Source organism: Kogia breviceps, chromosome 7 (genome assembly GCF_026419965.1).
Source record: "Kogia breviceps isolate mKogBre1 chromosome 7, mKogBre1 haplotype 1, whole genome shotgun sequence".
NCBI classification, from domain to species: Eukaryota; Metazoa; Chordata; class Mammalia; order Artiodactyla; family Physeteridae; genus Kogia; species Kogia breviceps.
The window spans coordinates 73,937,017-73,962,784 of record NC_081316.1 but is presented as its reverse complement, the minus strand read 5'-3'; the positions used below and the strand labels follow the sequence as shown (position 1 = coordinate 73,962,784).

Genomic DNA, 25,768 nt, shown 5'->3' with positions numbered 1-25,768 from the left:
TTTATTGAGCTTATACTAAGTGGAAGGGCTGGGCTAAGGTCTTTGCACGATCCCACTGCATCTTTATAACAAATGAGGAGACTGAGGCTCAGGGAGGCTATTAAGAGCTTAAGCCCACACAGTGACAGATCAAAGAATGGAATTTTGATCCCAAGCCTGAGTTTAACGTATACACTCTTAATTTCTATGTTATATACGATCTCCAGTCTATGCACTTCATTCTTTCATTCAGCAACTATGCCCTGGAATGCCTTGTTCTTCACCTCTTCCTGCCTCTCACTCATCCACTTAAGCTGAGCTCACCTACCGTCTCCTCTCTGAGGTTTCCCCACTTCCTCCACACAGGATGAATTGCTTCCCTCCTGTGTTGCATGGCAGGGGGCACATTGTATCCTATTTGCCTGTGCAGTGTTGGTTTTCCTACTGGACTGCAAGCTCCCAGGCTCCTGAACAGCCGGAACCAGCACTTAGTCATCCCTGTCCCTCAGCACCACAAACAATGCTCAGAAGATGTTGGTACTCAACAGGTTTATAAGTTAGTCCATTCATCCATCCATTTATTCCTTCAAGAAACCTAAGAAAGAATAACATCTTATTTATTTCTTTTTTGTATTGGAGTGTAATTGCTTTACAATGTTGTGTTAGTTTCTGCTGTACAGTGAAGTGAATCAGCTATATGTATACATCTATCCCCTCCCTCTTGGACCTCCCTCCCACCCCACCCCCATCGCATCCCTCTAGATCACCACAGAGCACCGAGCTGAGCTTCCTGTGCTTTATAGCTTATTCCTGCTAGCTATCTATAAGGAGGCAAGAACTTACAATGGAGAAAAGACAGCCTCTTCAATAAGTGGTGCTGGGAAAACTGGATGGCTACATGTAAAAGAATGAAATTAGAACACTCCCTAACACCGTACACAAAAATAGACTCAAAATGGATTAAAGACCTAAATGTAAGACCGGACACTATAAAACTCTTAGAGGAAAACACAGGAAAAACACTCTTTGACATAAACCGCAGCAAGATCTTTTTTGACCCACCTCCCAGAAAAATGAAAATAAAACCAAAAATGAACAAATGGGACCTAATGAAACTTTAAAACTTTGCACAGCAAAGGAAACCATAAACAAGATGAAAAGACAACCTTCAGAATGGGAGAAAATATTTACAAATGAAGCAACAGACAAAGGACTAATCTCCAAAATATACAAATGGCTCATGGAGTTCAATATTAAAAAAACAAACAACCCAATTTAAAAATGGGTGGAAGACCTAAATAGACATTTCACCAAAGAAGACATACAGATGGCCAAGAGGCACATGAAAAGCTGCTCAACATAGCTAATTATTAGAGAAATGCAAATCAGAACTACAATGAGGTATCACCTCACACCAGTCAGAATAGCCATCATCAAAAAATCTACACACAATAAATGCTGGAGAGGGTGTGGAGAGAAGGGAACCTTTTCGCACTGTTGGTGGGAATGTAAATGGATACAGCCACCATGGAGAACAGTATGGAGGTTCCTTAAAAAACTAAAAATAGAGCTACCATATGACCCAGCAGTCCCACTACTGGGCATATACCCTGAGAAAACCATCATTCAAAAGGATACATGTACCCCAGTGTTCATTGCAGCACTATTTACAATAGCCAGGACACGGAAGCAACCTAAATGTCCAACAACAGATGAATGGATGAAGAAGATGTGGCACATATATACAATGGAATATTACTCAGCCATAAAAAGGAATGAAACTGGGTCATTTGTAGAGATGTGGATGGACCTAGAGTCTGTCATACAGAGTGAAGTAAGCCAGAAAGAGAAAAACAAATACGTATATTAACACATATATGTGGAATTTAGAAAAATGGTACAGATGAACCTATTTGCAGGGCAGGAATAGAGGCGTAGATAGTAGAGAATGGACATATGGGCACAGAGGGGGAAAGGGAGGGTGGGACGAATTGGGAGATTAGGATGGACATATATACACTACCATTCATAAAATAGATAGCTAGTGGGAACAAGCTATAAAGCACAGGAAGCTCAGCTTGGTGCTCTGTAACATCTTATTTATTTCTCTCCCCCTGTTAATCCTTCCTGCGTGAAACTCCAGGTATCATTCTCCTACTCAACCACCTTCAGTGTCCCTTTGTATCTACAGCATTAAGTACAAGAGCCTTAGCGTGGCTAAGAGGCCTCTATTATATGTAGATTTTCATACCATCCAAGGTCTCATCGTCCTCCCCTGCATGTCCCCTTAGCCCTTCCTGATCTCTGTCTCTACCATCTTCTATCCTATCCCCGTAGTCTTTGCTCATATTGTTCCCTCTTCTTGTAATATCCTCTCCCACCCTCATTATTTCCTCTCAAAGTGTTATCCATTCTTCAACGTCCCAGTTCAGACATCACCTCCTCCCGGGAAGCCCACCCTCACACCCTGACCAGGAAAAGCCTCCCTTCTCTGTATTCCCAGTCCTTTTTTGCTGCTTTGTTGTGGTGACAGCTTTCTAATATTCTACTTTATTTTAGCTTTTTGGTCCATCTGATCCAAAAGATTATCTAACAATACCCTTTTCAGCAGGCACTATGCCTTACTATCTCCAAAATTCTTGTGATATGTGGCATTATCTATCACTGTATCCCCAGTACCTAAGGCAATACCTGACACCTATTCCATAAATAGGTGTTATTGAATGGATGGATGAATGGATGAATGAATTCATCAGAAGTTCTGCATTGTAGCATCAGTTTGCACATTAACTAAATCTATAATTTGTGACATTTCATATCAATTGCTCTGGACCCCAGTTTCCATATCAATAAAAGGGTGTTCAAGGAGACAGGGAGAACGGGTACTCATTTTTATGGATGACTTTGCTGTGTGCAAGGCATTGTGCTAGGGGCGTTATTTACCTTACAGGCCTAAGGGAGGCAGGGAGGGATGAGGACGGGGGAGGGGAATACAAGCAGTGAAGAGTATGGGCTTAGGATAAGGCTTCCTTGAACTCAAGCCCTAGCTCTGCTACTTACTAAATGTGAGCTTGGGCAAGTTATTCTAATCTTTTAAACCTCTGTTTCTTCAGCCATCAAGTGGTGATAATAAGAGAACCTACTGGTAAGTTTGTTGTGAGGATTCAATGAGGTGTTGAATATCAGGTACTTAGCCCATCGACTGGCACGTAACCCTGAGTTATAAACAGCAGCTCATCATTATTATTCTATTACTTGTGTGTCTTCTTGTTCATTTTACCCCATAATGAAGCAGAGGTTCTGAGAGGTTAAACTACTTGCCCAGGGTCACATCTTCTGTCTGCCCTGTTTTCCTCTCCACCTACGGGACCCTTCAGGATAAATCCTTCGAGAATGGCCATGAGCTTTGCAACACAGCCTGTGTTCCCATTTCAGGGTGAAATACTAGAAAGCCACCCCGTGTTGCTGCTTCTCAAACATGCCCAGATTTTAGCATTTTATTATCTAAACATTTAACATCTAACACTGAATATCTAAAAGCAGGGTCAATTTTCTCATGGTTATTCTTCTGTTTAATAAAGGAAGAAAGGTCATAATCTAAGTTATAAGAGTGAACGGATATAACTTTTTCCCTATGAGATTCAAAGCTAATACCTTTTTCTCCCCCATCATTTGGCTTTGTGCAAAAAATCAAAATGCCAATTACTGCTCCTCTGTGACTAAATGAAGTGTGAGCTTCCCTGCCCCATAAAGGGAGCCACACCCCACCTGGACACTCAGTAGGCATTTGATTCAGAAGAAGAGAAGGAGATAGTAACCATCAGGGTTACTAGGGTTTTCTTTGATGGAGGATGTGATGCACAAATGTATAGAAGTTTTTTTTCTCTTTAAATAAATTTATTTATTTTATTTTATTTATTTATTGTTTCTGGCTGCGTTGAGTCTTCGTTGCTGCATGTGGGCTTTCTCTAGTTTCAGTGAGCGGGGGCTGTTCTTTGTTGCAGTTCGCACGCTTCTCATTGAGGTGGCTTCTCTTGTTGTGGAGCACGGGCTCTAGGTGCATGGCCTTCAGTAGCTGTGGCTCGTGGGCCCAGTAGTTGTGGCTCGTGGCTCTAGAGCACAGGCTCAGTAGTTGTGGCTCGCGGGCTTAGCTGCTCCGTGGCGTGTGGGATCTTCCTGGACCAGGGATCAAACCCGTGTCCCCTGCACTGGCAGGCAGATTCTCGACCACTGCACCACCAGGGAAGCCCTGTATAGAAGTTTTATGGAGGACATACAGATAGGCAGGAGAGGGATCATTAGTGGCAGGCCATTGTCAAGGGTATATGGCCCATGGAGCTGAAGTATTCATGCCCTAAATGTCCAGGAGGACCTCCCCCAGAGCATGCACAGGTGGGTTTTATTTGTCATGCCCATGATCTCGAGGCATCAACAGGCCATCAGGGGGCTGCGCCTGCAGAGCCCTTTTTGCTACAAACATGGCCCCCTAAAGTAGCTCCAAAGCAGTTTGATCATGGGAAGAGAAATGCCAATCTAACCCATTTGCCGTTGATTTCTTAAGCAGATTCAGGCACACAGGATGAAGCACAGCTTTTGCAGGAATGGTTTAAGCTGGTTCTGGAGAAGAATAAATTAATGCGATATGAGTCGGAGTTACTGATCATGTAAGTAAGGCAACACAGATAACAGTGAGGCCTAAAAGCAAAGGGGGCGGGAGTGGGGTGGCCCACGCTCCTAGGTTGAAGTCTCAGGATTTTTTCTTCTTGTGCATACAGAATTGTGATTGAGACAAATTGACATTTGATGTCTTGCATATCATGCTGGCATTAGTGCAGAGAATCTTCAATTGTCTGTTCTCTGCTGTGGAGTCCTATGGCTAAAATGATTTCGGGTAATGGGTCTGGAGCTGGAGGACATTTGGATAAGGCACTTTCAATCCATCCCTGTGCCCCACATCAGGGGGGACCCACTTGCAGTCACACACCTGCAATGGGGAAGCATGTATCTGGCTTCTGTGTGTGAATCGTGGGGAGGGCTTGCTGAAATCGCCTGGCCACTTCCCTGTGGCCCTAATGGATTGAAGATGGAGATCGGTCTGGCTGTCCTCTGAATGAGACATTGCAGTCTGGCTGGGAGATTAGAAAGTAGAGATGGATCTTACCGTACTCTGAAAATGTTGAAGGCCATCCTACCTGTCACCATTCTGGAGGGGAAGGAAGTAACATTTAATATAAACTGACTAAGCACCACAAGTTGTACTGGGTGCTTTCACTTATGCTGTCTTATTTCATTTTCACCCCAACCCCCCTGAGAGTTAATTTTGGGAGTCTTTGAAGGGGTCTAATAAAATTCTTTTCCTTTTCTCTGCCTGGGTTCTGAGCCTGGTGAGAAATAAGACAGTTGGTCAATAGTTGACCCAGAATATCAAAATAAAGTGTTGATTACTGATTATGGCTAGCTCGGCTAAATATGAGAGCCCAAGTGGGCTTGCTAACTATATTCATTTCCTAGGGCTGGAGTAATATATTATCACAAACGGGGTGGCTTACAATAAGAGAAATGTATTCTCTCTCAGTTCTGGAACACAGTCTGAAATCGAGGTGTTAGGAAGGCCATGCTCCCTTCGCGGCCTCTGGGGGAGAATTCTTCCTTGCCTCTTCCAGCTTCAGGTGCCTCCAGGCATCCCTTGGCTTGTGACTGCATCACTCCAATCTCTCCCTCTGTCTTCATGCAGCCTTCTCTGTGTGTCCATGTCTTCTCTTCTGTCTCTTGTAAGGACACTTGTCACTGGGTTTAGAGCCCACTTGCATAATCCAGAATATTCTTTTTCAAGGTTCTTAACTTAATTACATCCACAAAGACCCTTTTCCAAATAAGGTCACATTCAAAGGTTCCAGGGGTTAGGATGTGGACGTATCTTTTGGGAGTTCACCATGCAACTTACTATACTACCCAATCCCAGAATTAGACACACTCATCTACCTAGTCACAAAAGGTAGGGAATCACTTGCTTCTTAGGGGTAAGGCTTTTACCCTAGACCAGTAGGGGCAATTTCCATCTCAATTCCTCCTTCCAGGGATATTTGGCAATGTCTGAAGACATTTTTGTCTATCGCAACTGGGAGGTGCTAGTGATATCTAGTGCGGAGAGGCCAAGGGTGCTACTGAACATTCTACAGTGCACAGGGCACCCCGCTTCCCTCACCAACAAAGAATTACCCAGCCCAAAATGCCAATAGTGTCAAGATTGAGAAGTCTTGCCCTAGACCCATAGCAAGGCTCAGAGTAACAGAGAACACATGTTTGCTGCAGGCAGGCTGATCCCCAGGGAGAAAGGGTGTGAGCTGAGTTCCCCTAGTCTGTTTTTCCCAAAGTTACCTCCCCTGGGGTGAGAGTGAGTATATAAGCGTGAAAGTGGAGAGAAGAAGCCAGGAATTATACTCCTTGAGCTCCACTGACATGAAGGAAATGCCAGGAATGAGGAAGAAGGGCTCATCTGTAGCAATTACTTTTATTATTACTATTTTTTTTAAATTGATGTACATGCTGAGACTCAAAGCAGCTAAGTAATTTGTCCATCTCCGCCTGACTACAAAGCCTTTTTTTTTTTTTTTTTTTTTTTTTTTGGCGGTACGCGGGCCTCTCACTGTTGTGGCCTCTCCCGTTGCGGAGCACAGGCTCCAGACGCTCAGGCTCAGCGGCCATGGCTCACGGGCCCAGCCGCTCCGCGGCATGTACCCAGCCGCTCCGCGGCATGTGGGATCTTCCCGGACCGGGGCACGAACCAGTGTCCCCTGCATTGGCAGGTGGACTCTCAACCACTGTGCCACCAGGGAAGCCCAAAGCCCTTTTTAATACAACCCTATCGTCTGCCTTTGGTCCAGGTCTGAATTATAAAATTCATTAACAAAAAAGTATCAAGCACATTCCATGTGCTAGGAAATGTGCTGGGTACTGAGGAAGTAGAGATGAATCAGGCCATAGTCCCTATCTTCGAGGACCTCATGGTTTCAGGGGAGACAGACACGCAAGCACTTAGCATGAGAGGAATGAGAAAACATAGCAAGCGCTCCATGGAGGTTTGTAGGCGGAGCAGTCAGTGCACAGGCCCTACCGGCAAAGGTCAGGTGGGTGGTGACTGCTCAGTGACTCTGGCTTCCCTCCTTGGTACACTGTCAGAGGGCACTTTCTCCTCCAACAGAGGCCAAGGAGGAGAACTCGGCCGTGTGAGCTAGACAAAGGCAGGCGGGAGCTCTGGTAAAGGATAGGTTTTAGTTTGGAGAAAGACCTGGCTGAACCGGGAAAAACGTCTTACACTGGTGTGTCATTTTGGGTCCTTTGGGAAAGCAGGTGCCAAGACAGAATTAGAAGTACAAGAGATGTGTTGGGAGAAAGGAGAAAGGGAGTGGGAGTGAGAGGGAAGTCTTCAGACCCCATGTCGTCCTGATACCTGTAAAAGGAGAGGGGAGGGAATGAGAATTGGCAGGAGGAGCCTCAGACCGCAGTGCAGCCCTGAGACAATCTGAGCCAGGCGAGGGGAGCCCCAGAGCAAAGGCTGCCCATCCGAGGAGTCCGAAGTGGGGCAGAAATGGCCCAGCTCCAGCACCGCCACTGTGCTCGCTCACTGGCTGGAGCTGCTCAGGGACAGTGTGGCCTCAGCCCAACAGTGAAGCGGATTCTGCTACAGCAGTCAGCTCAGTAGACACTACACTCTTTCCAGAGTTCTCTCTTCAAGGAAGATCTGAGTGGTGCGTTTCCACTGGCTACCAGAGTGGGCCAAGGGAAGTTGAGTGTCAATAACGAGAGGGAGAGTATAGCACAAAGCGTGGACCTTGGCCCACGTAATAGAAGTAGTAAAAATCACGACAGCTACAACAGGGTATAGTAAAGTGACCCAAAGCTATAGCAGATATGCATGCAGCCTGCAGGTGGGGCTGGAAGGGAAGGCCCCCCTCCACGTCAAACCCAGGTACCTAGACTCAGCCCTCAGCCTCTTCAGTGTCTCTGTAGCATTGGACACCCTTGAGCTCTCTCTTCTCTCCTGAAACTTTCCTCTCTTGGCTTCTGTGATGCTGCATTTCTTGTTTACCCTTCCAACCTTTTACTTGCTTCTTCCCTGGCTCTACCTCTTTTGTTTGGCTTCTAAATGTAGGTGTTCCCAAGGTCCTGTCTTCAAACCCTTTTTTCCTCTATAGCAGGGGTCCCCAACACCCTGGGCTGTGGACCGGTACCGGTCCGTGGCCTGTTAGGAACCGGGCTGCACCGCAGGCAGGAGGTGAGCGTCAGGCGAGCGAGCGAGCGAAGCTTCATCCTCCTCTCCCCGTCACTCCACATCGCTCGCATTACCGCCTGAACCTTCCCCTGCTCCCCCGGCCCCCACTCCTGTCCATGGAAAACTTGTCTTCCACAAAACTGGTCCCTGGTGCCAAAAAGGTTGGGGACCGCTGCTCTATAGCCTCCCTTTTAGAGATTATGTGACTTCACCTATCACCTCTGACCCCTGCCTCTTCCATTTGTGGTCCTCGTTTCTCCCGAGAACGCCATGCCTGCACTCCCAAAGGTTTGCGGAACCTCCACATTACCACGTGGCCCAGTGTGCGGGAAGCTTACACACATACTCTGACATACCTGGGCTATCCCCAGGCATGGAAAGGTCATGAAGTTCTGTGTGAGCTTCACTGAAAGCTGACTTCACTCCTTGACTTTGCTGTTCTGTCGGAGGACACACTGAGTCCCCAGCCCTCCAGCTTGACGCCTCCAAAACATCACTGATTCTTCTTCCCACATCACTTACAACCAGATGGATAGTTGTCTGAGTATTCTGCCTCTACCCGGACAAAATGTCTCACTCCTCTCTCCTCCTTGTTTTCTTGTTTACCACAGTCAGAGGTCTGGGAGTTGTTAGAGGTGATACTTGAAGTCACATTGCCCCTAAAAGAGAGAAGAGTTTCAGATCGTCACTGCTTCTACTGTTCTAGTCGTTTCTTCACGATCCAGTCCTGGGTGGCCTTCCAAAAGCTTGCTGAGAGCACATTACAGCCTTTAGCTGCTCCCCATCATCTTTTGAGTTCAGCATATCTCAGCAGCAGTAGCAGCAGCAAAACTTTCAATTTAGAGATATTCCAAGACCCCAGTTTTAATAAGGAAAAAAGAGTGCAGTCGCTATGGTCAATGGGTTTGTTCGGCAATATTTCTACACAGATCTCCAGTATGTACAAAGTTTGAGCATTCTCTCATCCCCAGGGCCCGAGAACTAGAATTGGAAGATCATCAAAGCAGACTGGAGCAGAAATTAAGAGAAAAAATGCTCAAGGAGGGTGAGTATGGTGATATGTTTGGGGCCTTTGTTAAAGACGTTTTCCCCCATGAAGACACTTGACCAGAACATGCTGCACATTGCAGAGTGGAGAGCGCTCTTCCTGCCTTGTGTCACCAGCCTGGAACTCAGAGGGGGCACAAAGCCAGCCTTCCTCTGTCCCCACCAGAGCACAGCAAGTCCTTCGTAGCTTCATTCACTGGGACCGTGAGAGCAGCATTTAGCTCCATCCCATGTGCTAATAGGAACAAAGTCATTTAGTCACACATTCATTCACTTATCCATCCATTCATTTAGCAAATATTTGTTGAGAATCTAGAGTGGGCCTGGCAGATGGAGAAGAGCAGCCCTGCCCTGTGGCCTCACTTGGGAGACTGACACCCAGACCAGTAGTTATGACACAGTGAGATAAGGGTCATGACTTACATACTTTGGGAGCACAGAGAAAGGCAGGCCTGGTTCTGCCAGGCACTGGGGAATGTAAAGGAAGCATCCTTCCCACCACGGGATGGGCCAGGGCATCACACATGAGAAAATTATTTCCACCATGAAGGAGGGAGAGTTGAAATAAACTTAATCGACACCATATACTGATTTATGCATTCATAGGCTCCACCCTGTGAGGCATATTCACTCTGTTCTGTGCCTGTATGTTTGTGGGGCCAGATCCGTGCATGGCTTTCCTACATTTAGACCTAAGTCTGAAAGAGCAAGTTAAATCATTTCTGTATACCTCATGGACCGAACATTGCACCTACCTATGGGTTACCTGCTTCAGAGCAAGCCCTTAGTAAATATGAGACATTATCATCGTGATCATTCTTATTTAGGTATTTTATCCCCATTTTACAGATTAGAAAACCGAGTCTCTGAGAACTTAAAAAGCATGCTCAATGTAAATGATGGGTCTAAGACTTGGGAACAGATCATCACAGACTCGGGGTCTCCTGTTCTTTCTCACATAGTAGTGTTTGTAGAGTGTTTCTTTACAGCAGTAGAAAACTATTTCTAACAAAATCCTTAGAGAACTGCTCTGTACAGAATGGATAAAAGTGGCATACATCAACTTTTATTCGTCAGAACGGGCTCAGATGGTTCCATCATTGACAAACCAAAACTGAGAGAGGAATTTTAATTTTTCTGTGTTGATAATCAGATAAGGGGCATGAATACTGAAGTGTACCTAAATTAACAGATCATACTATATAACTAACATCTCACTTATACATCTCATAAAAATTTTAATTTGCTCCATATCAGGGTGGTAAAATACATACCACCAAAGACTCTATTAGCCACTTTTGAATCTTTTTTTTTTTTTTTTAATTCTTACCAAGGAATGATGGTCATACATCTTCTCACTCTTCTGGGGTGTACAAAAAAATATAGCTTTTTCATTTTGCCTTGTCATCTTGCATGAAACCTTCATACCACTAGTTATCAAGAAGAAAAGGAAGGTAGGAAGGGAGGAAGGAAGGAAGGAAAGAAGGGAGGGAGGGAGGGAGGAAAGGGAACTTTTTTTATCCCTCTCTGGTAAACTTAGTCTGATGCAATAATTTAGGCTGATGCAGTCCCTCTAGGAAATGCTCAGTCTTTGGGGGATGAAAATGTTCAGTCTTTCAGATTGCCACCCCTTCCATCTGCTTGATTCTTTTTTTTTTTTTAACATCTTTATTGGAGTATAATTGCTTTACAATGATGTGTTAGTTTCTGCTTTACAACAAAGTGAATCAGTTATACATATACATATGTTCCCATATCTCTTCCCTCTTGCGTCTCCCTCCCTCGCACCCCGCCATCCCACCCCTCTAGGTGGTCACAAACCACCTAGCTGATCTCCCTGTGCCATGTGGCTGCTTCCCACTAGCAGTCCACCCTATGTTTGGTAGTGTATATATGTCCATGCCACTCTCTCACTTCATCACAGCTTACCTTTCCCTCTCCCCATATCCTCAAGGCCATGCTCTAGTAGGTCTGTGTTTTATTCCCGTTCTACACCTAGGCTCTTCATGACATTTTTTTTTCTTAGATTCCATATATATGTGTTAGCATACAATATTTGGTTTTCTCTTTCTGACTTACTTCACTCTGTATGACAGACTCCAGGTCCATCCACCTCACTACAGATAACTCAGTTTCGTTTCTTTTTATGGCTGAATAATATTCCATTGTATATATGTGCATCTGCTTGATTCTTTTTTAAAAAATTATTTATTTATTTATGGCTGTGTTGGGTCTTTGTTTCTGTGTGAGGACTTTCTCTAGTTGTGGCAAGCGGGGGCCACTCTTCATCACGGTGCACAGACCTCTCACTATCATGGCCTCTCTTGTTGCGGAGCACAGGCTCCAGACGCGCAGGCTCAGTAATTGTGGCTCACGGGCCCAGTTGCTCCGCAGCATGTGGGATCTTCCCAGACCAGGGCTCGAACCTGTGTCCCCTGCATTGGCAGGCGGATTCGCAACCACTGCACCACCAGGGAAGTCCCTGCTTGATTCTTAAAGTGACCTCCAGGCAATGGCGAGAGGCAGGTTTGTGTGACTTCACAGCACTGGAAATCTGTGTGGGTTTCTCTGACTCATTGACTCCCACATAGCTGTCTCTTGTCATCAGGCTGCCACTGTCTCTGCTGGCATTTGCAGCCGAGGTGTGTGGCTGGCCTGACCCATAGCCTGGCCATTCTCTCAGCGTGCCTGGAGCCTCACTCCTGGCCTCGCTCAGCCTCACCTCAGCACATCCTCCGCTCAGCCTGGCCAGACAGTCTCCACTGTGAGGCCACTCCATCCCTCATCATGGGGAGCCCCATGGCAGGCCCAGTGGCCAGCTACCTTTGCATCTCTGGGGCAAGTGGACATTTCTAGGCTCTACCAATGTGTGCCACACACAGCAGATCAAGATCTGGGGAGCCACACCCAGACCCCTCTTCTCTGCTCAACCATGAAGTTCTACCTGTCCCACGTTTATACACAGGGCGCCTTTCCAGCTGGCCTCTTCCCAGAGTTCCAAGCAAGGGGCAGGGCAAGAGTCCCTCAGCACCCCAGTGCTCCCATCAAATGATGTGACATTCCCTGCCTCTTTGGGGGCTTCCAAGGCCCAGAACAGAGAGACTGGAGCCCAGGGCTCTCCCCTTTATCTTCTCCTGCCTCTCTCTCCCCTCTCCCATCAAAGATGAGCTGCAAAGAGAACGGTGCCTCTTTATTTCCCTCTTGTCATATGTACCTTATTCCTGACACTGTTCTCAGAACTCAGCCTGATGCAAGAGACAGTGGTACCATCTCTGCTCTAGTATCCGGCACGCTGCCTAGTCCCAGTGTATTAAATAGGAAGAGCTAACAGAATTTATAGAGTCTTCTGCCAAGGCAATAATCTGGTTGACAAGACTTAAAATCTGCCTTTAAAATTCTATTTTGGGTGTCAGAAAGTCATTACTACCTGTTTCTTACTCTTTCCCTTCCTTTTATAAAAATCTTGTCTCCCTGAGGCAATCAAATGTCTCCGGCCAATTAGGAAGAAGGTCGTGTACTCAGGGAGAAGCATAGTCACAGTCTGGAAACATCCTCCTAGCTGCCAGCCATAACCTCACTTGGCTGCTGCCTGGTCTCTATTCAAAGGGCTGCAATTTGTCATTAACTACAAATGAAAAAAGGATTCTCATCATTGAAATAGCTTCCACTGATGCAGATGGTTTACTTAGAAACTTTTCTCACAGATCGCTTTGCTCAGACATGTTTAGGGGAAACTGCCTTTGTGTTGTCTTGTTGGTTTCTTTTTTGTGAGGGGAGGGCAGGTTGGAGGGCTTGGCGGGACTTGGCTGGTATTAACTTCTTTTTCTCACAAAGGGGTTTTCCCTGTCACTTAATATAGAGTCTCAAGATGAAAACTGAGCTGACAGCAGCACAAAGCACCCACCTTTCTAATCTGTGACTTGGAGGGCAGGTCCTTGGTGTTAAATTCATTTCCTTGTTTTCTCCATGGAAATTAAAGGGCAGAACAAGTCCAGAACAATCAAGAATGCCCATGCCAAAAGTCCTCCTGGGGTCAAATCTTACCTGAAGTCTAATGTGGGGGGTTTTATTTTTTATTTATTTTTGTTTGTTTGTTTTTTTCTGTAGAGAGCCAGAAAGATGAGAATGATCTGAATGAGGAGCAAGAAATACTCACCAAGATGATGCAAGTAATTGAGCAAAGGGACAAACTGGTGGATTCCTTAGAGGAACAACGCATAAAAGAAAAGGCTGAAGACCAGCGATTTGAAAGCTTCATATTCTCCAGGGGCTGTCAGCTGAGCAGGACATGAGGAAGCCCCACGGGGAGCAAGCCGAGGACCAGATCAGGCCAAGCACCCTTCACTCACTTCTTCTTCCTTTCACAGGATATGTCAGACCTGGAACGTAACTTATACCATGCTGCAATAGTTTTAAAAGAATTTAAGATTCCCTCATATGTACTCCAGCTGCCCAAGATCCTTCCAGAGATTATAATGAAGAAAATACAAAGACTCTTTTCAAATTGGCAGTCAGCTTCAGTGGGTCTCTTAAATTGGAGGTGACCATGGCAGATGATTAGCATTGTTTTCCGTAGAAAGTGACACAGAGATCAATTTTCCTGCTGCTTTCATCATTTCTCTTCCCAAATTCATTGAGTTACACATCTAAAGATTTTTAAGAAGCTGCCTTTTCATTAATATATCCATATTTGCCTTTTTTTTGCATGGATGACCGGTTTGCAAATGTCAGAAAGAAGCAGCCGCAGTTTAAAGATTAGGTTAATATTTAAATTGTGTTTCCAGAGAAAGAGAAGAAACCTTGAGATTACTGATTACATAAAGCAAATAATTCATATAGCAGGTGTTAATTCAATCCAGGGTGAATTTAATTTACCAGGTGTAGTTATAAGCCTTAATATAATATACATAAGCAATGAGAGTTTAATAGAACATTTGAGCCTTAATTTTATTTTTTTTTAAAAAAAGAAGGAAAAAAAAGGAAATAAAACTTTGACTTCATACCAGCAGGATTGTTAGTTAACACCAAATGCTGTTGGCTTAGAAAAGCTTTTTTTTTTTTTTTCCCCAGAGCACTCTCCTTATTGCCACTGGAACATAGTGAAAAACGTTTCTAGAAAATGAATCATTTCTTTTTATTTATTTATTTTTTTATTTTTTTGCGGTACGCGGGCCTCTCACTGTCGTGGCCTCTCCCGTTGCGGAGCACAGGCTCCGGACGCGCAGGCTCAGCGGCCATGGCTCACGGGCTCAGCCGCTCCGCGGCATGTGAGATCTTCCCGGACCGGGGCTCGAACCTGTGTCCGCTGCATCGGCAGGCGGACTCTCAACCACTGCGCCACCAGGGAAGCCCAGAAAATGAATAATTTTGAAGCACTTTTTTGTAACTATTGGTAATGGCAAAAAGTATTATAAAACTCTTCCATTTGTTGATAAAATATTGGTGAGGTTGATGCTGCTACTAAAAACGAGCATTCTAGTGATCCAAGTGAGGGATGCTCCTCAGTGGTGGTCTTAGGTCTAAACAGAGAAACGTCTCTGACACTGTCTCCAGGGGTTGCCCAGGAAATCCACGACAAGACAAGGCCACTTCTGCCTTCAAGGTGGAGTGGGGAGTGGTGGTCCCATTTACCAAATCCCAGACTGGGTAATGGATTTTTTTGATGACATTTTCAATGTGAAAAGAAAGCTGGGAGATGGAGTTTGTGCACTGACATGGGATTCCTGGGACATTTTGACTGTTCATAGGGGAACCAAAGAAAAGATTTTTTTTTTTTTTTTTTGCGGTATGCGGGCCTCTCACTGCTGTGGCCTCTCCCGTTGCGCAGCACAGGCTCCGGACGCGCAGGCCTAGCGGCCACGGCTCACGGGCTTGGTTGCTCCGCGGCATGTGGGATCTTCCCGGACCAGGGCACGAACCCGTGTCTCCTGCATCGGCAGGTGGATTCTCAACCACTGCGCCACCAGGGAAGCCCCAAAGAAAAGATTTTAAATGGTGATTTGTTGTCATAAAGTATTTGATTGTTTTCCCTCAGTGGGATTCTTTGAGGAGTCAGTCCATCATTCACATGAGACAGACTGAAGAACTCTTTGTTGTATGTTTGGCCTGTCATTTCCGCAAGTGTTTAAATGTATTGTTGGACAAATGGTGCTTTGCAACTGCCTGGAGAGCTAACTTACCTCAATATAAGTTAACCCGTAAACCACGTTTGTCTGAGATGCTGTCCGTGCACACCAATCTGGGCAGCCGAGAAGCCGGAAATTAGAAGTGTGCTTGGATTTCCTGAGTCAGCCAACATTTTGGGTGGTATTAAAACACAACCTTTCCATGGATATACCAAGTTCCAAAGGTTGTAGTTCTTTTTCTTTCTTCTCTCCTTCCTTTTTCTTTTTCTTTTCTTTTTTCTTTTAATAATCAGGTCTTCTAGTCCCTGAATTCTATTATTAGGAAATATATACAAGCATCTATTTCTCTCTCTCTCTCTCTGAAAACTGTGCCACTTAGGGCTATTTATCTATTTTTATTTATTTGTATATTTGGTGGAAATGGCCAATATGATTTCGTCTTTATTCTGGTTTTCCTGTGTTATAATTTGGAGAAGACCTATTAGCACTAAGCTATTGGTATATAAGTTATTTAATATGCAAATAACCCGGAGGTTTGGGGCAATAAGTTGTATAGTATTAAAGATTTATGGAGATAGTCAAGATAATATTTTCTGCCATCAGGCATTCAGAGGTACGACTACAGATGCATAGGAATGTTAATTCATTTTAAGAAAGATACATGACTTCAGTTTTCCTTCTAGAATGGGTAGAATTATTCAAGCCCAGTCACCATTTGATGCTTGCATACGTTTAACAGATAATGCTCAAATGTGTAGTGTCTGGGTTTTTTTTTTTTTTTTTTTCTTTTTTTGCGGTAGGTGGGCCTCTCACTGTTGTGGCCTCTCCCGTTGCGGAGCACAGGCTCCGGACGCGCAGGCTCAGCGGCCATGGCTCACGGGCCCAGCCGCTCCGCGGCATGTGGGATCTTCCCGGACCGGGGCACAAACCCGCGTCACCTGCATCGGCAGGCGGACTCTCAACCACTGCGCCACCAGGGAAGCCCAGTCTGGGTTGTTTTTGTGCAAAAGGATTAATTGCCACTTATTTTAATTTGTTCTATTTTGGTTTAAAAGAAAGATTCTCCCAAGAGGGGCAAGAAAGAAGGTGGTTCTTGGCCCCAGTATTCTGTTGATAGATGAGAGAAGCAATTTGTTCACTTTCTCTTCCAAAGATTATGTTCTGTGGTTTAAGGCTGAGTCTTATCTGGCCAAGTTAAAACATAAACCTCATATTTAACAGCCTTCTACTTAACACTGGCTTTCAGTTTTCCCAGTACTTTAAAACCATTTTAATGATCATTTCCAAAAGGATACAAATATTGTGGCTGTTGAACTATGTTAAATGATTTCAATAGAGAAAGTTCTAAGACCCTCGAAAGGTAAAATATTGTACCATTTGAAGACAGTTTCTGTGTATACAGTATGGGTAGGATTATGGTGAAAACAGACGGAGCCTTCACTTTCCCATAAAATAACACTTGTGATCGAGGCTGAGCCATTTAGGACTCTGAATGAGACAGAAAGCCCCAACCTCAGGTCACATTTCATAGTCTCACACAGCTTCTAAGTTAAACCAAAAGGCTCACAATTAAAACTTCAGAATTTTATGTAAGCTGGACCAAGAGGACCGTTCTTGAACTTGCTCTCCCAAACCATTCATTTATTTATTTGTTTAACAAACATCTTCCATACCTGTGGGATTCAGCAACCCTGTGCTAGATGTAAGGATACAGAAAGAACATTTTTCCTCCACCCGCAAGTAAATACAAAGATAAACAAGTACCACTCCCAAATAAATAAAATAAAGAACGATTTTTAGTATAATCATCAACCTATTCTTCTCACATTTATCTCAAGCACAAAGACTTATCTCCCCAACTATTTGTCGTGCTTCTTTGGCAATAAAAACACAAGTAAGTTCATGTTTCTAAAACTGTGAAAAATAATATCAGGTTATACTGTTTCATTTAAACCTGGACTTTGGCAGTGTTAGGCTGCTTGCAATCAGTGGATGTTGAGATGCAGCATATTAATTGCAACTGAGAAAGGAAGTGGCAGGTGTTTGCAGCTCTGATGAGCTGCAATGAAATTGATGTTTTCTGCATTCTGGAGGCAGTGAGGATTCAGCAATGTCTGTCTTCCCAGGAAGCAGATTTACAGGCTTTTCCTTCCAAACTGAAAGTGGCAGCATGTCTCACCCAGACAGTTGATCAGAGAACTCCCTCAGCAGGGCAGAGGTGGCAGGGGGCAGCTGGGGCTGCCACATGAACGGAGGGGGTGGCAGTCATCGGATGTAGTGAGCTCGAATGTAGGAGTTTATTGTAATAGGAAGGTCCACGTACAGGGGAGCGTGTACTATTTCACCTACTGTTTATCGTCTAACCTCACTGCTGAGTGGCTTGTGAAAGATTAATTTGCTTCAACAATTGGGAACTATTCACGTGGCTTGAAATGTGTTACATGTGCACTGCTATAAATACTGAAATGAACCAAAAACAAATGGTTTTCTGTAGAAGGAATCCAAACATGCGGGTTTGGTCTGGCACCTCTGAGGGCAGCGTCCGTTTCATTTCTTTATTCCAGTGAAAGGACGTGAGCAAAGCTTTGATTTCACGTAGGAGTCTCTGAATTATCATCGGACGCCTTATTCCCACTGGGGAACCTGGCGGGACTTACCTGGATGTGAGTGGGAGGAGGAGTGAAGAAGGCTTGCCTCAGGTGTATTTTCTCAACAAAGAAAGCTGTTCTGAGAGCTGGGGAGGGGGAGAGAGGGGGCCTCTCCTGTCCCAGCTCCCATTTCTCTTACCCGGTACAACCCGGTTTTGTATTTCGTTCATGCAACAGGAATACTCCCCTCTGCACGGAGCTGGCCCCTTCCTTCAACTCATACCCATTCGGGACTGAAGTTTTTGGTTGATTTGTTTGTTTCTGTTCTTAATCCCGGCATTGCAAATTCATGAAATGTGAGCACATGATTCACCAGAATTGCCGCATCAGGTGAATCAAGTGTCTGGTCTCCATCATTTCACACCGAGTTCCCCCATTGTTTGGAAGCTCTTGTCTGCTGGTGGAATATTTGAAATGACTCCTTTTTTACGTTGACTGTCAACAGAGAGTAAATATAAATGCAGATGAGAGCTCCTGTTTCACAAGCGCTAACATGCCAAGGGAAAGACCAGCCACCTTCCATGGCATTCTGCAAGTTTTCCTTGTGCCCATGCTGGGGCTCATTTGCCCACAGAGCTACTCTCACCACCCCTCAGCCTTCAGGGCAGGATTGGTAATTTGACACTCACTCCCTCTCCCAGCTCCTTTCTAGAAACTAAAAAAGCAAGACCTATGCTGTCACAGCTCCACTGAGGAGCCCTCTGACCCTGATAATGGTAATAGATCCTGTGAATGCAGCTCACTTCACCTGCCAGGTGCTGTAATAAGCTCTGTAGGTGCATTATTCCATTTAATCCTGAAAACAAAATCCTTAAGATAAACATTGCCCCATTTTGAGATGATGAGACGGAGACGCAGAGGCCCAGGAGCTCACCTGGTAGTCCAGGTTCAAAGTGGTGAAACTGGGGCTGGACCCAGATGTCAGCCTCTAGTGCCCAGGCCCTTGACGCCAGGCCGTATGACCTCTCTCTGTGTCCCCACCCACACTTGTGCCTTGTGCTTACCTGTTCCTTCCCTTCCTTTCCTAGATCTGTTCTCATTGCCACCCTCTCCCAACACACCAGTGCCCAGCACTGCTCAGGGAAATCTAGCATTAAAAGCCCAAGCTGCCACTTTGAAGTGTTTTTTTTTTTTTTTCCTTCTATTCTACATCTATATCTACTCAAACACAGAAACAATCATTTAAACAGTTAAATTACCCAACCTCTACAACTGCTCACAAAAATCTTACAGTAACCATGATACTCTAGGAACAGGCATCTTGTTTATCCTGGGGGATCAGGTACTGCTGACGCCCTGCCGTGGGCCCACCCCCCCCCAGGGGACTTTTTGCCCGAAACTGCGCTTATACAATCCAATCCCCAGTCCCAAGGGTAGGGAGCCGAGAGCACAGGGCCAAGGGGATGGGAGAGGAAGGCCCAGAGAGTGTGCTGGGAGCCAGCTGAGAGTGAGCTGGCTTCTGTGGGTGCTTACAGAGTGTGCAGGGGTGGGGAGGAGGAGGAGGAAGTGGAGCAATGCAGGGGTCACTGGGAAACAGCATTCGTAGGCCTGTGTGACACTGAAATAACCTGATGCAGAGCATCAGTTCCCCACACACTTGAGGCACAAGAATTCAGTCCCCTGCCTATCCCCAGAATAACAGAAAATGGTTCCCTAAGAATTGGGGGGAAATGTGTGTGTGTGTGTGTGTGTGTGTGTGTGTGTGTGTGTGTGTGTGTGTGGTAGTCTCCAAACAATACGTGTGTGATTTGAAAACAAATCCATAGCTCAAGAAAAAAATCAACAAGTATAATTATTCTAAACATGGTAAGCTGAGCATGACTCACTAACTCAGGGCTCAAATTCCAGCTCTGCCACTGCTCCCTGGATGATACTGAGCAACTCGCTTGTGCCTCAGTGTCTTCATCTGTAAAGTGGGGCTGATCCTCTCTCCCTGCCTCCCTCCCCTCCTCCCTGCCTTGCAGGTTCCTTACAAGAGTGAGTCTGCCCTACATAGGCTCCAATTTTAAAAATGGAAATGGCTAGCCTATAACTTTATAGTCGGGATGGCCATGGTGGCCCTGGTGATTCGGTTGCATCTCACCATCAGATGTAATACTTCCAACCTTCCTCCCTAAAAGAAACATTTAAGTATGAAAAGCCTTACTATCTTCCCCGGCAAAGATGAAAGCAGAGACTCTTGCTCCTGCAGACCACACAAGCCTGGAGGTGGGTGTGGAAAGAAGGTGGATTACAACGGATTACATCCGTGACAAAGAAGACCTTGCCCCCCTGATTACCTGCCCTGGGAGGGAGTAAGGGACACCTTGGGAACAATCTCGGTGGCCTGTGACACAGACCACACCGACGGAATCACTGGAACCCCAGGTACTCTTGCCTGGCTGAGTCTGAAGTGGCTGACAACTGCCCCTTTCTATCCTTAAAATCTTCACCCCTGCTGCTGATTGTCTGGAGGGTTCTCCAGTCCTCTGCTAAATAACAAGTAGGAGCCACTGATTTTAGTGGCTTCAACTCTACATGTAGGTGACGCTCAGCTGTCATGCTCAGGTCGAGAAATCCCCCTACTAATGTTTACAGTTCATTCTTAGGCACCTGGAGAACAGGTAAGCAGGTCACCTGTCTCTAAGAACTTGGGACACATTCCACCATGGCTGGATCAGAGGCCATTTGAATAGCATCATCTGTGGGATCCTCAAAAACATCCCCACCCTCAGTCCACCATGTCACAAACCAAGACTGAGGTCTGCTGACCTTCCCCTGGCCCAATGCCTTCCCTGCTCACCTAGAGAAGCCCTTGCCCACCCACCCCTGCCCTCAGCAAGTAGGACCCCTGAAGGACATGCCCACCAGCAGCCTGGTCTTCGAAGGCCACTGCTAATATCCCAGAGTTCCTGAGGGGGTTGTGCAATAAGAGTTCTCACTTAAGGCTCTGAGTCCAGAACCATTTCATTTCACACATTCTTGGGTTTTTTTTCTGGTTTTTTTTTTTTTTTTTTTTTTTTGCGGTACGCGGGCCTCTCACTGTTGTGGCCTCTCCCGTTGCGGAGCACAGGCTCCAGACGCGCAGGCTCAGCGGCCGTGGCTCACGGGCCCAGCCTCTCCGCGGCATGTGGGATCTTCCCGGACCGGGGCACGAACCCGCGTCCCCTGCATCGGCAGGCGGACTCTCAACCACTGCGCCACCAGGGAAGCCCCTTACACATTCTTTTCATCCCGTGAGCATACCTTGCTTTCAGTGATTAAAGAGATCTCCAAGAGGCTCTGTCTAGCTTCTCTCCACATCCCCTGATCCCGCTGCTTTGATGTGGTCAAACAACCTCCAATGACTGACTGGGATCCAGACCCTTTGTAAAACCCTCTTCATGATCTGCAGGCGCCTCCCATATTGTCCCTTAGATGGTGTATCAGTTTCCTAGGGCTACTGTAACAGCACCACAAACTGGATGGCTTAAAACAACAGAAATTTATTCTCTCACAGTTCTGGAGGCCAGAAGTGCAAAATGAAGGTGACTTCCAGGCAATGCTTCCTCTCAAGCCCCTAGGGGATGGTATTTTCTGGTCTCTTCCAGCTTTTGGTGGCCCCAGGCATTCCTTGGCTGTGACAGCACAATTCCAGTGGGCCTCTTCCTCCCATGTGTTTTCACATCATCTTTCCTCTGTGCATGTCAGAGTCTAAATTCCATCCTCTCCTAACGACACTGGTCTTACTGGATTAGGTGCCCACCTAGTATGACCTAACGTGCTATTTTAACATAACTAGTTACATCTGCAGTGACTCCACTTCCAAATAACATCATATTCTAAGGTTCTAGGGATTAGGACTTCAACCTGTCTTTTTTAGAGGACACAATTCAACCCATAACATATGGTATTCACAGTTGGGGAATGTGAAGCTTTCCCCAGTGAAAGCCTCTTCCAGTTTGAATTTTACCTTAATTTGATTTGAGATGCTTAGTTTACCTCTATCCTGTGTTTTTAACCTACACACAAAAAAGGAACACAGCAAAATGGAACAGAATGCAAAAGACGAGTTGCCTTAAATATGACAGATATAAACACAATTTACTAAATCTGTCTGAATGGAACACACAGACTCCAATTATCTCTCCATTATCTTAGTAGTTACTCTTTTACTATTCTTTTAATGGTTACCCTAGAGGTTGCAACATGATTCCTTGATTTATCAAAGTCCGGTATAAATTGTTACTTTTACTTCTTCACAGATAATGCCTGGATCTTAGAACTTAACTTCATTTACTCACTTCCCAATTTAAATGCTTTTGCTTTTGTGCATTTTAATTTGATTTATATATTTTTAAACCCTGTAAGACATTATTATCGTCATTTTATATAGTTAATATTCTTTTAGCTGCACCTATATATTTACCTTTTTATTTGTTCTTTCTTCTTCCATCTGGAACAATTTTCCTTCTGCCATCCACTTCAGTATTTCCTTTTGTTTGGATCTGCTATTTATTAATAATTTTTCTCAGTTGTGTTTTTTTTTTTTTTTAACTGAAAATGCCTTCTTTTCTCTTTGTCTACTAGAGTGAAATCTTTTGGAGTCCCAAACCAAAGCGATGGGGCCTTACTAGAGGCCCCCAGTTTGGTGCCACCTGAACTTTTGTCTGTCTACTCTTGTGAGGTTGGCAACTACTGCCCTGCTCAACCTCTTCAGCTGCTGCCTCTGAAATTGGCAGGTGCCGCTAGGGGGAAAGTAGTCCCAAGTGACGGGCTCACCTCTCTGGGTTTCCTCCTTCTCCTAGATCTTGGCCCTGTAAGTTCCGTCAGCTTTCCAGTGCTCTCAAACAGATGTAATTTCCATTCTGTCCAGCTTTTCCAGCTGTTCTCAGTGGGAGGCTTGGCCTATGTCACATAGTATGATGGTCTGAGAAGCTGAACATCCAATTCCCATCTAGGAATGTTAGGAGGACTAATGTTAGGAGGACTCCTAGAAGCTGTCATATAACACTTTTGCTTACATCTCATTGGTTGAAATTTAGTCATGTACTCACACCTAGCAGGGAAATATAGTCTTTATTCTGAAGGACTATAATCCTAGCTGAAAACTGTAGATTCTATGACCCTTTGGCAGAACAGATTCTAAAGGCTATAGTATTATTCTCTCGGTTATTTGCTATGTGATCTGAAACAAGTTTAAACTCTCCAAATTTCAAGTTATTCATCTATGTAATGGAGGTAATGATAATATCATATGAGTCTCAAATGAGATACTAATAACGAATATTTATTGAACTAAGACTTGTTATCTGCTGGGCACTGAGCTGAGTAGTTTATATATACTAACTCTCTCGATCGTCCCAATAAGCTTATGAGGAGAGAACTCATTTTGATGAGAAAACTGAGGCACAGAGAGGTTAAATTATACAGATATTTGGCTGCTGAATGGCAATTTGAACCCCATACCTTCACCATGACATGGTCCTACCTTGTAAATCACAAAGCCCTACCTGATGAAACTGCTAAGGGGACCAGAATAGGAACAATGCTGGGTGGCTGAGGGCTGCACGTGCTTAGTTAGAAAAATGTCCTCTAAGGGACAGAACTACCCTAGTTTGAGTGGATTTTTGAGTGATGTGGGCCACTGGTCATCGGTTTCATCTTACTCTAGGGTTAGATGATCAGAACAGCTCATAAGTTAAACATGGGAGTTGGAGAAGGAGACCATAGAGATAAAGGGGACCCTACAGAGCATGCAATCCCATGGCTTCATTTTTAAAACGTCAGTCATTTTTGTGATAAGTGTGTAACTTTTTACTGAAGTACAATATACTTACAGAAAACTGCTCAAATGATTAAGTAAACACTCCATGAATTTTCAAAGGAAATACACCCATGTAACCAGCACCCAGGTCAAGAAACAACATCCCCAGCTCCAGTAGCCTCTCTCATACCTTCCCCCCTCCCAAGCCTAATCATTTTCATGACTCTAACATCAGAGACTAGTTTTGCCTGTTTTTTGAACTTTATGTGAATAGAGTGATACAGCATATGCTCTTCTGTGTCTGAATTTTTTTTCACTCAACATTATATTGTGAAGGACATTCCTATTGCTTCTGCAGTTGCAAACTGTTCATTCTCATCGCTGTATAACATTACATTGTGTGACTATCCCAATTTACCTATCAATTCAACTGTTAATAGGCATTTGAATGGTGCTGCTATGAATCTTCTAGAACATGTGTACGGGTACACAAATGTACTCATTCTGTTGGGTATAACCTAGATTGAAACTGTCGATCATAAGATAAGTGGGATGTTCAGTTAGTAGGAACTACCTTGGTTTCACTTTATTGATGATGGAAATGAAAGTACAGAAAGGGCAGATATTTGTCCAAGGTCATCTAGCCACTGAGCTAGGACTGGAATCTGAGTTACTCTCTCCCAGGACAGTTTGCTTAGGTATACATTTCAAAGAGAGACTGGCCTAGAGAGTCATGAGAGTCTCACAGCAACACACATGTAACTTATGAGGCCGTCCTCATCATGTAACACCTGGGTAAGATGAAGCCAATGACCAAGCATGAGTAGGGCAGCTGGTCAGTGGGGCCATGATTGTAAATATCAATTTAGATTAGAGGGAGCTGGCGCAGGTTCTTCTTTGCATCTTATCAATGAACAGCCTGCAGTGTGTGTCCCTGATTCAGCTAGATTTAGATTCTGTCTTCTTCAATGCCAGGCCCCATGCAAGGTGCTTTCCAATATATTATGTCATTTAACCTTTGAACAAACACCCAATCAATTCATAGCCATAAGGACTATAAAAGCATAATATCAAAAGAGAGCATATAAAAATCTGTAAGCAAACCAGAGCAAGTTAGAACAGTGCTTTCAAACGATCTATGGTGAAGGTCCAATCCATCGCAGATCAATATTTTTGTAAAACACAATAAAAAAGAATAAATATAAAATTGCACTGTTAAATTGTAGAAAAGTTTCTAAACACTCTAGTTTCTATATTTAGATCATCAAGGACTAACAGCAGTTTGCAGACAATACTGGTTTTCAGACTACACTTTGAATAGCACTGATTTATAATTCCCCATCCATTCCACTTGGCCTTTCAAGGGAGACTGATAATTATCTAAGAGGCAGAAAAGTTTGAATAACAAGACATCTGCATAATTCTGAGACCTTAGAATCCATTCATACCCATGTAGGTTACTGTCACCTTAATGGGACTTTACCAGTCCCCTGTCTTTATCAACATAACTTCAACTATTCAAAAAAACTCTTGCATAGAAAGATGAAAGTTACAAATAACTTTATGGTTCAAGAACTTTCCCCCCAAATCTCATTGAAATGAACATAAAACACTTGAACTTTTCAACAGATAACATTAAAGACTATTTACCCTCCAAGACTCTTTGAAAATCTTGCCTTGTGTCCACCAATCCTAACCTAGTATATTACAATCCTTAACCAAAGTTAATCAAGCACTACCCCCACTGAAAGACTTGCCTTAAACCAGATTCCAAAACCTTATAGATATCCCTTCTGTGCTCTCCCCTAGTCCAAGATGCTGCTAAAACTCTGCCAAGGCAGGACTCTCCTTGCCATGGTGTACAATAAACTCAGCTTTGCCTTCTCTGCACCTTATTTTGCTGGTAGTTCCTGGGAGCTGGCATCCAACAATCTAGCCTTTGTTTGTTCCTCCATTTAGTCTTGCTCAGTCA

The 25,768-nt window shown here is 44.6% G+C and overlaps 1 protein-coding gene across 3 annotated transcripts in view; it reads left to right on the top strand.

Annotated features, from left to right (window-relative positions):
- Positions 1-25,768, top strand: part of MICAL2 (microtubule associated monooxygenase, calponin and LIM domain containing 2) — a 441,027-nt gene that overhangs the window by 210,271 nt on the left and 204,988 nt on the right. Inside the window, exons 35-37 of one of the 3 annotated variants that reach the window (XM_059067905.2) lie at positions 4,541-4,643; positions 9,223-9,296; positions 13,406-13,605. The exons of the other annotated variants lie outside the window; for them this stretch is intronic. Of the exons in view, the coding sequence (XP_058923888.1) occupies positions 4,541-4,643; positions 9,223-9,296; positions 13,406-13,590 (362 nt within the window). The 3' untranslated portion in view covers positions 13,591-13,605. Of the gene's footprint in view, positions 1-4,540; positions 4,644-9,222; positions 9,297-13,405; positions 13,606-25,768 lie in introns of those variants that run through there. 3 annotated transcript variants of the gene reach the window in all.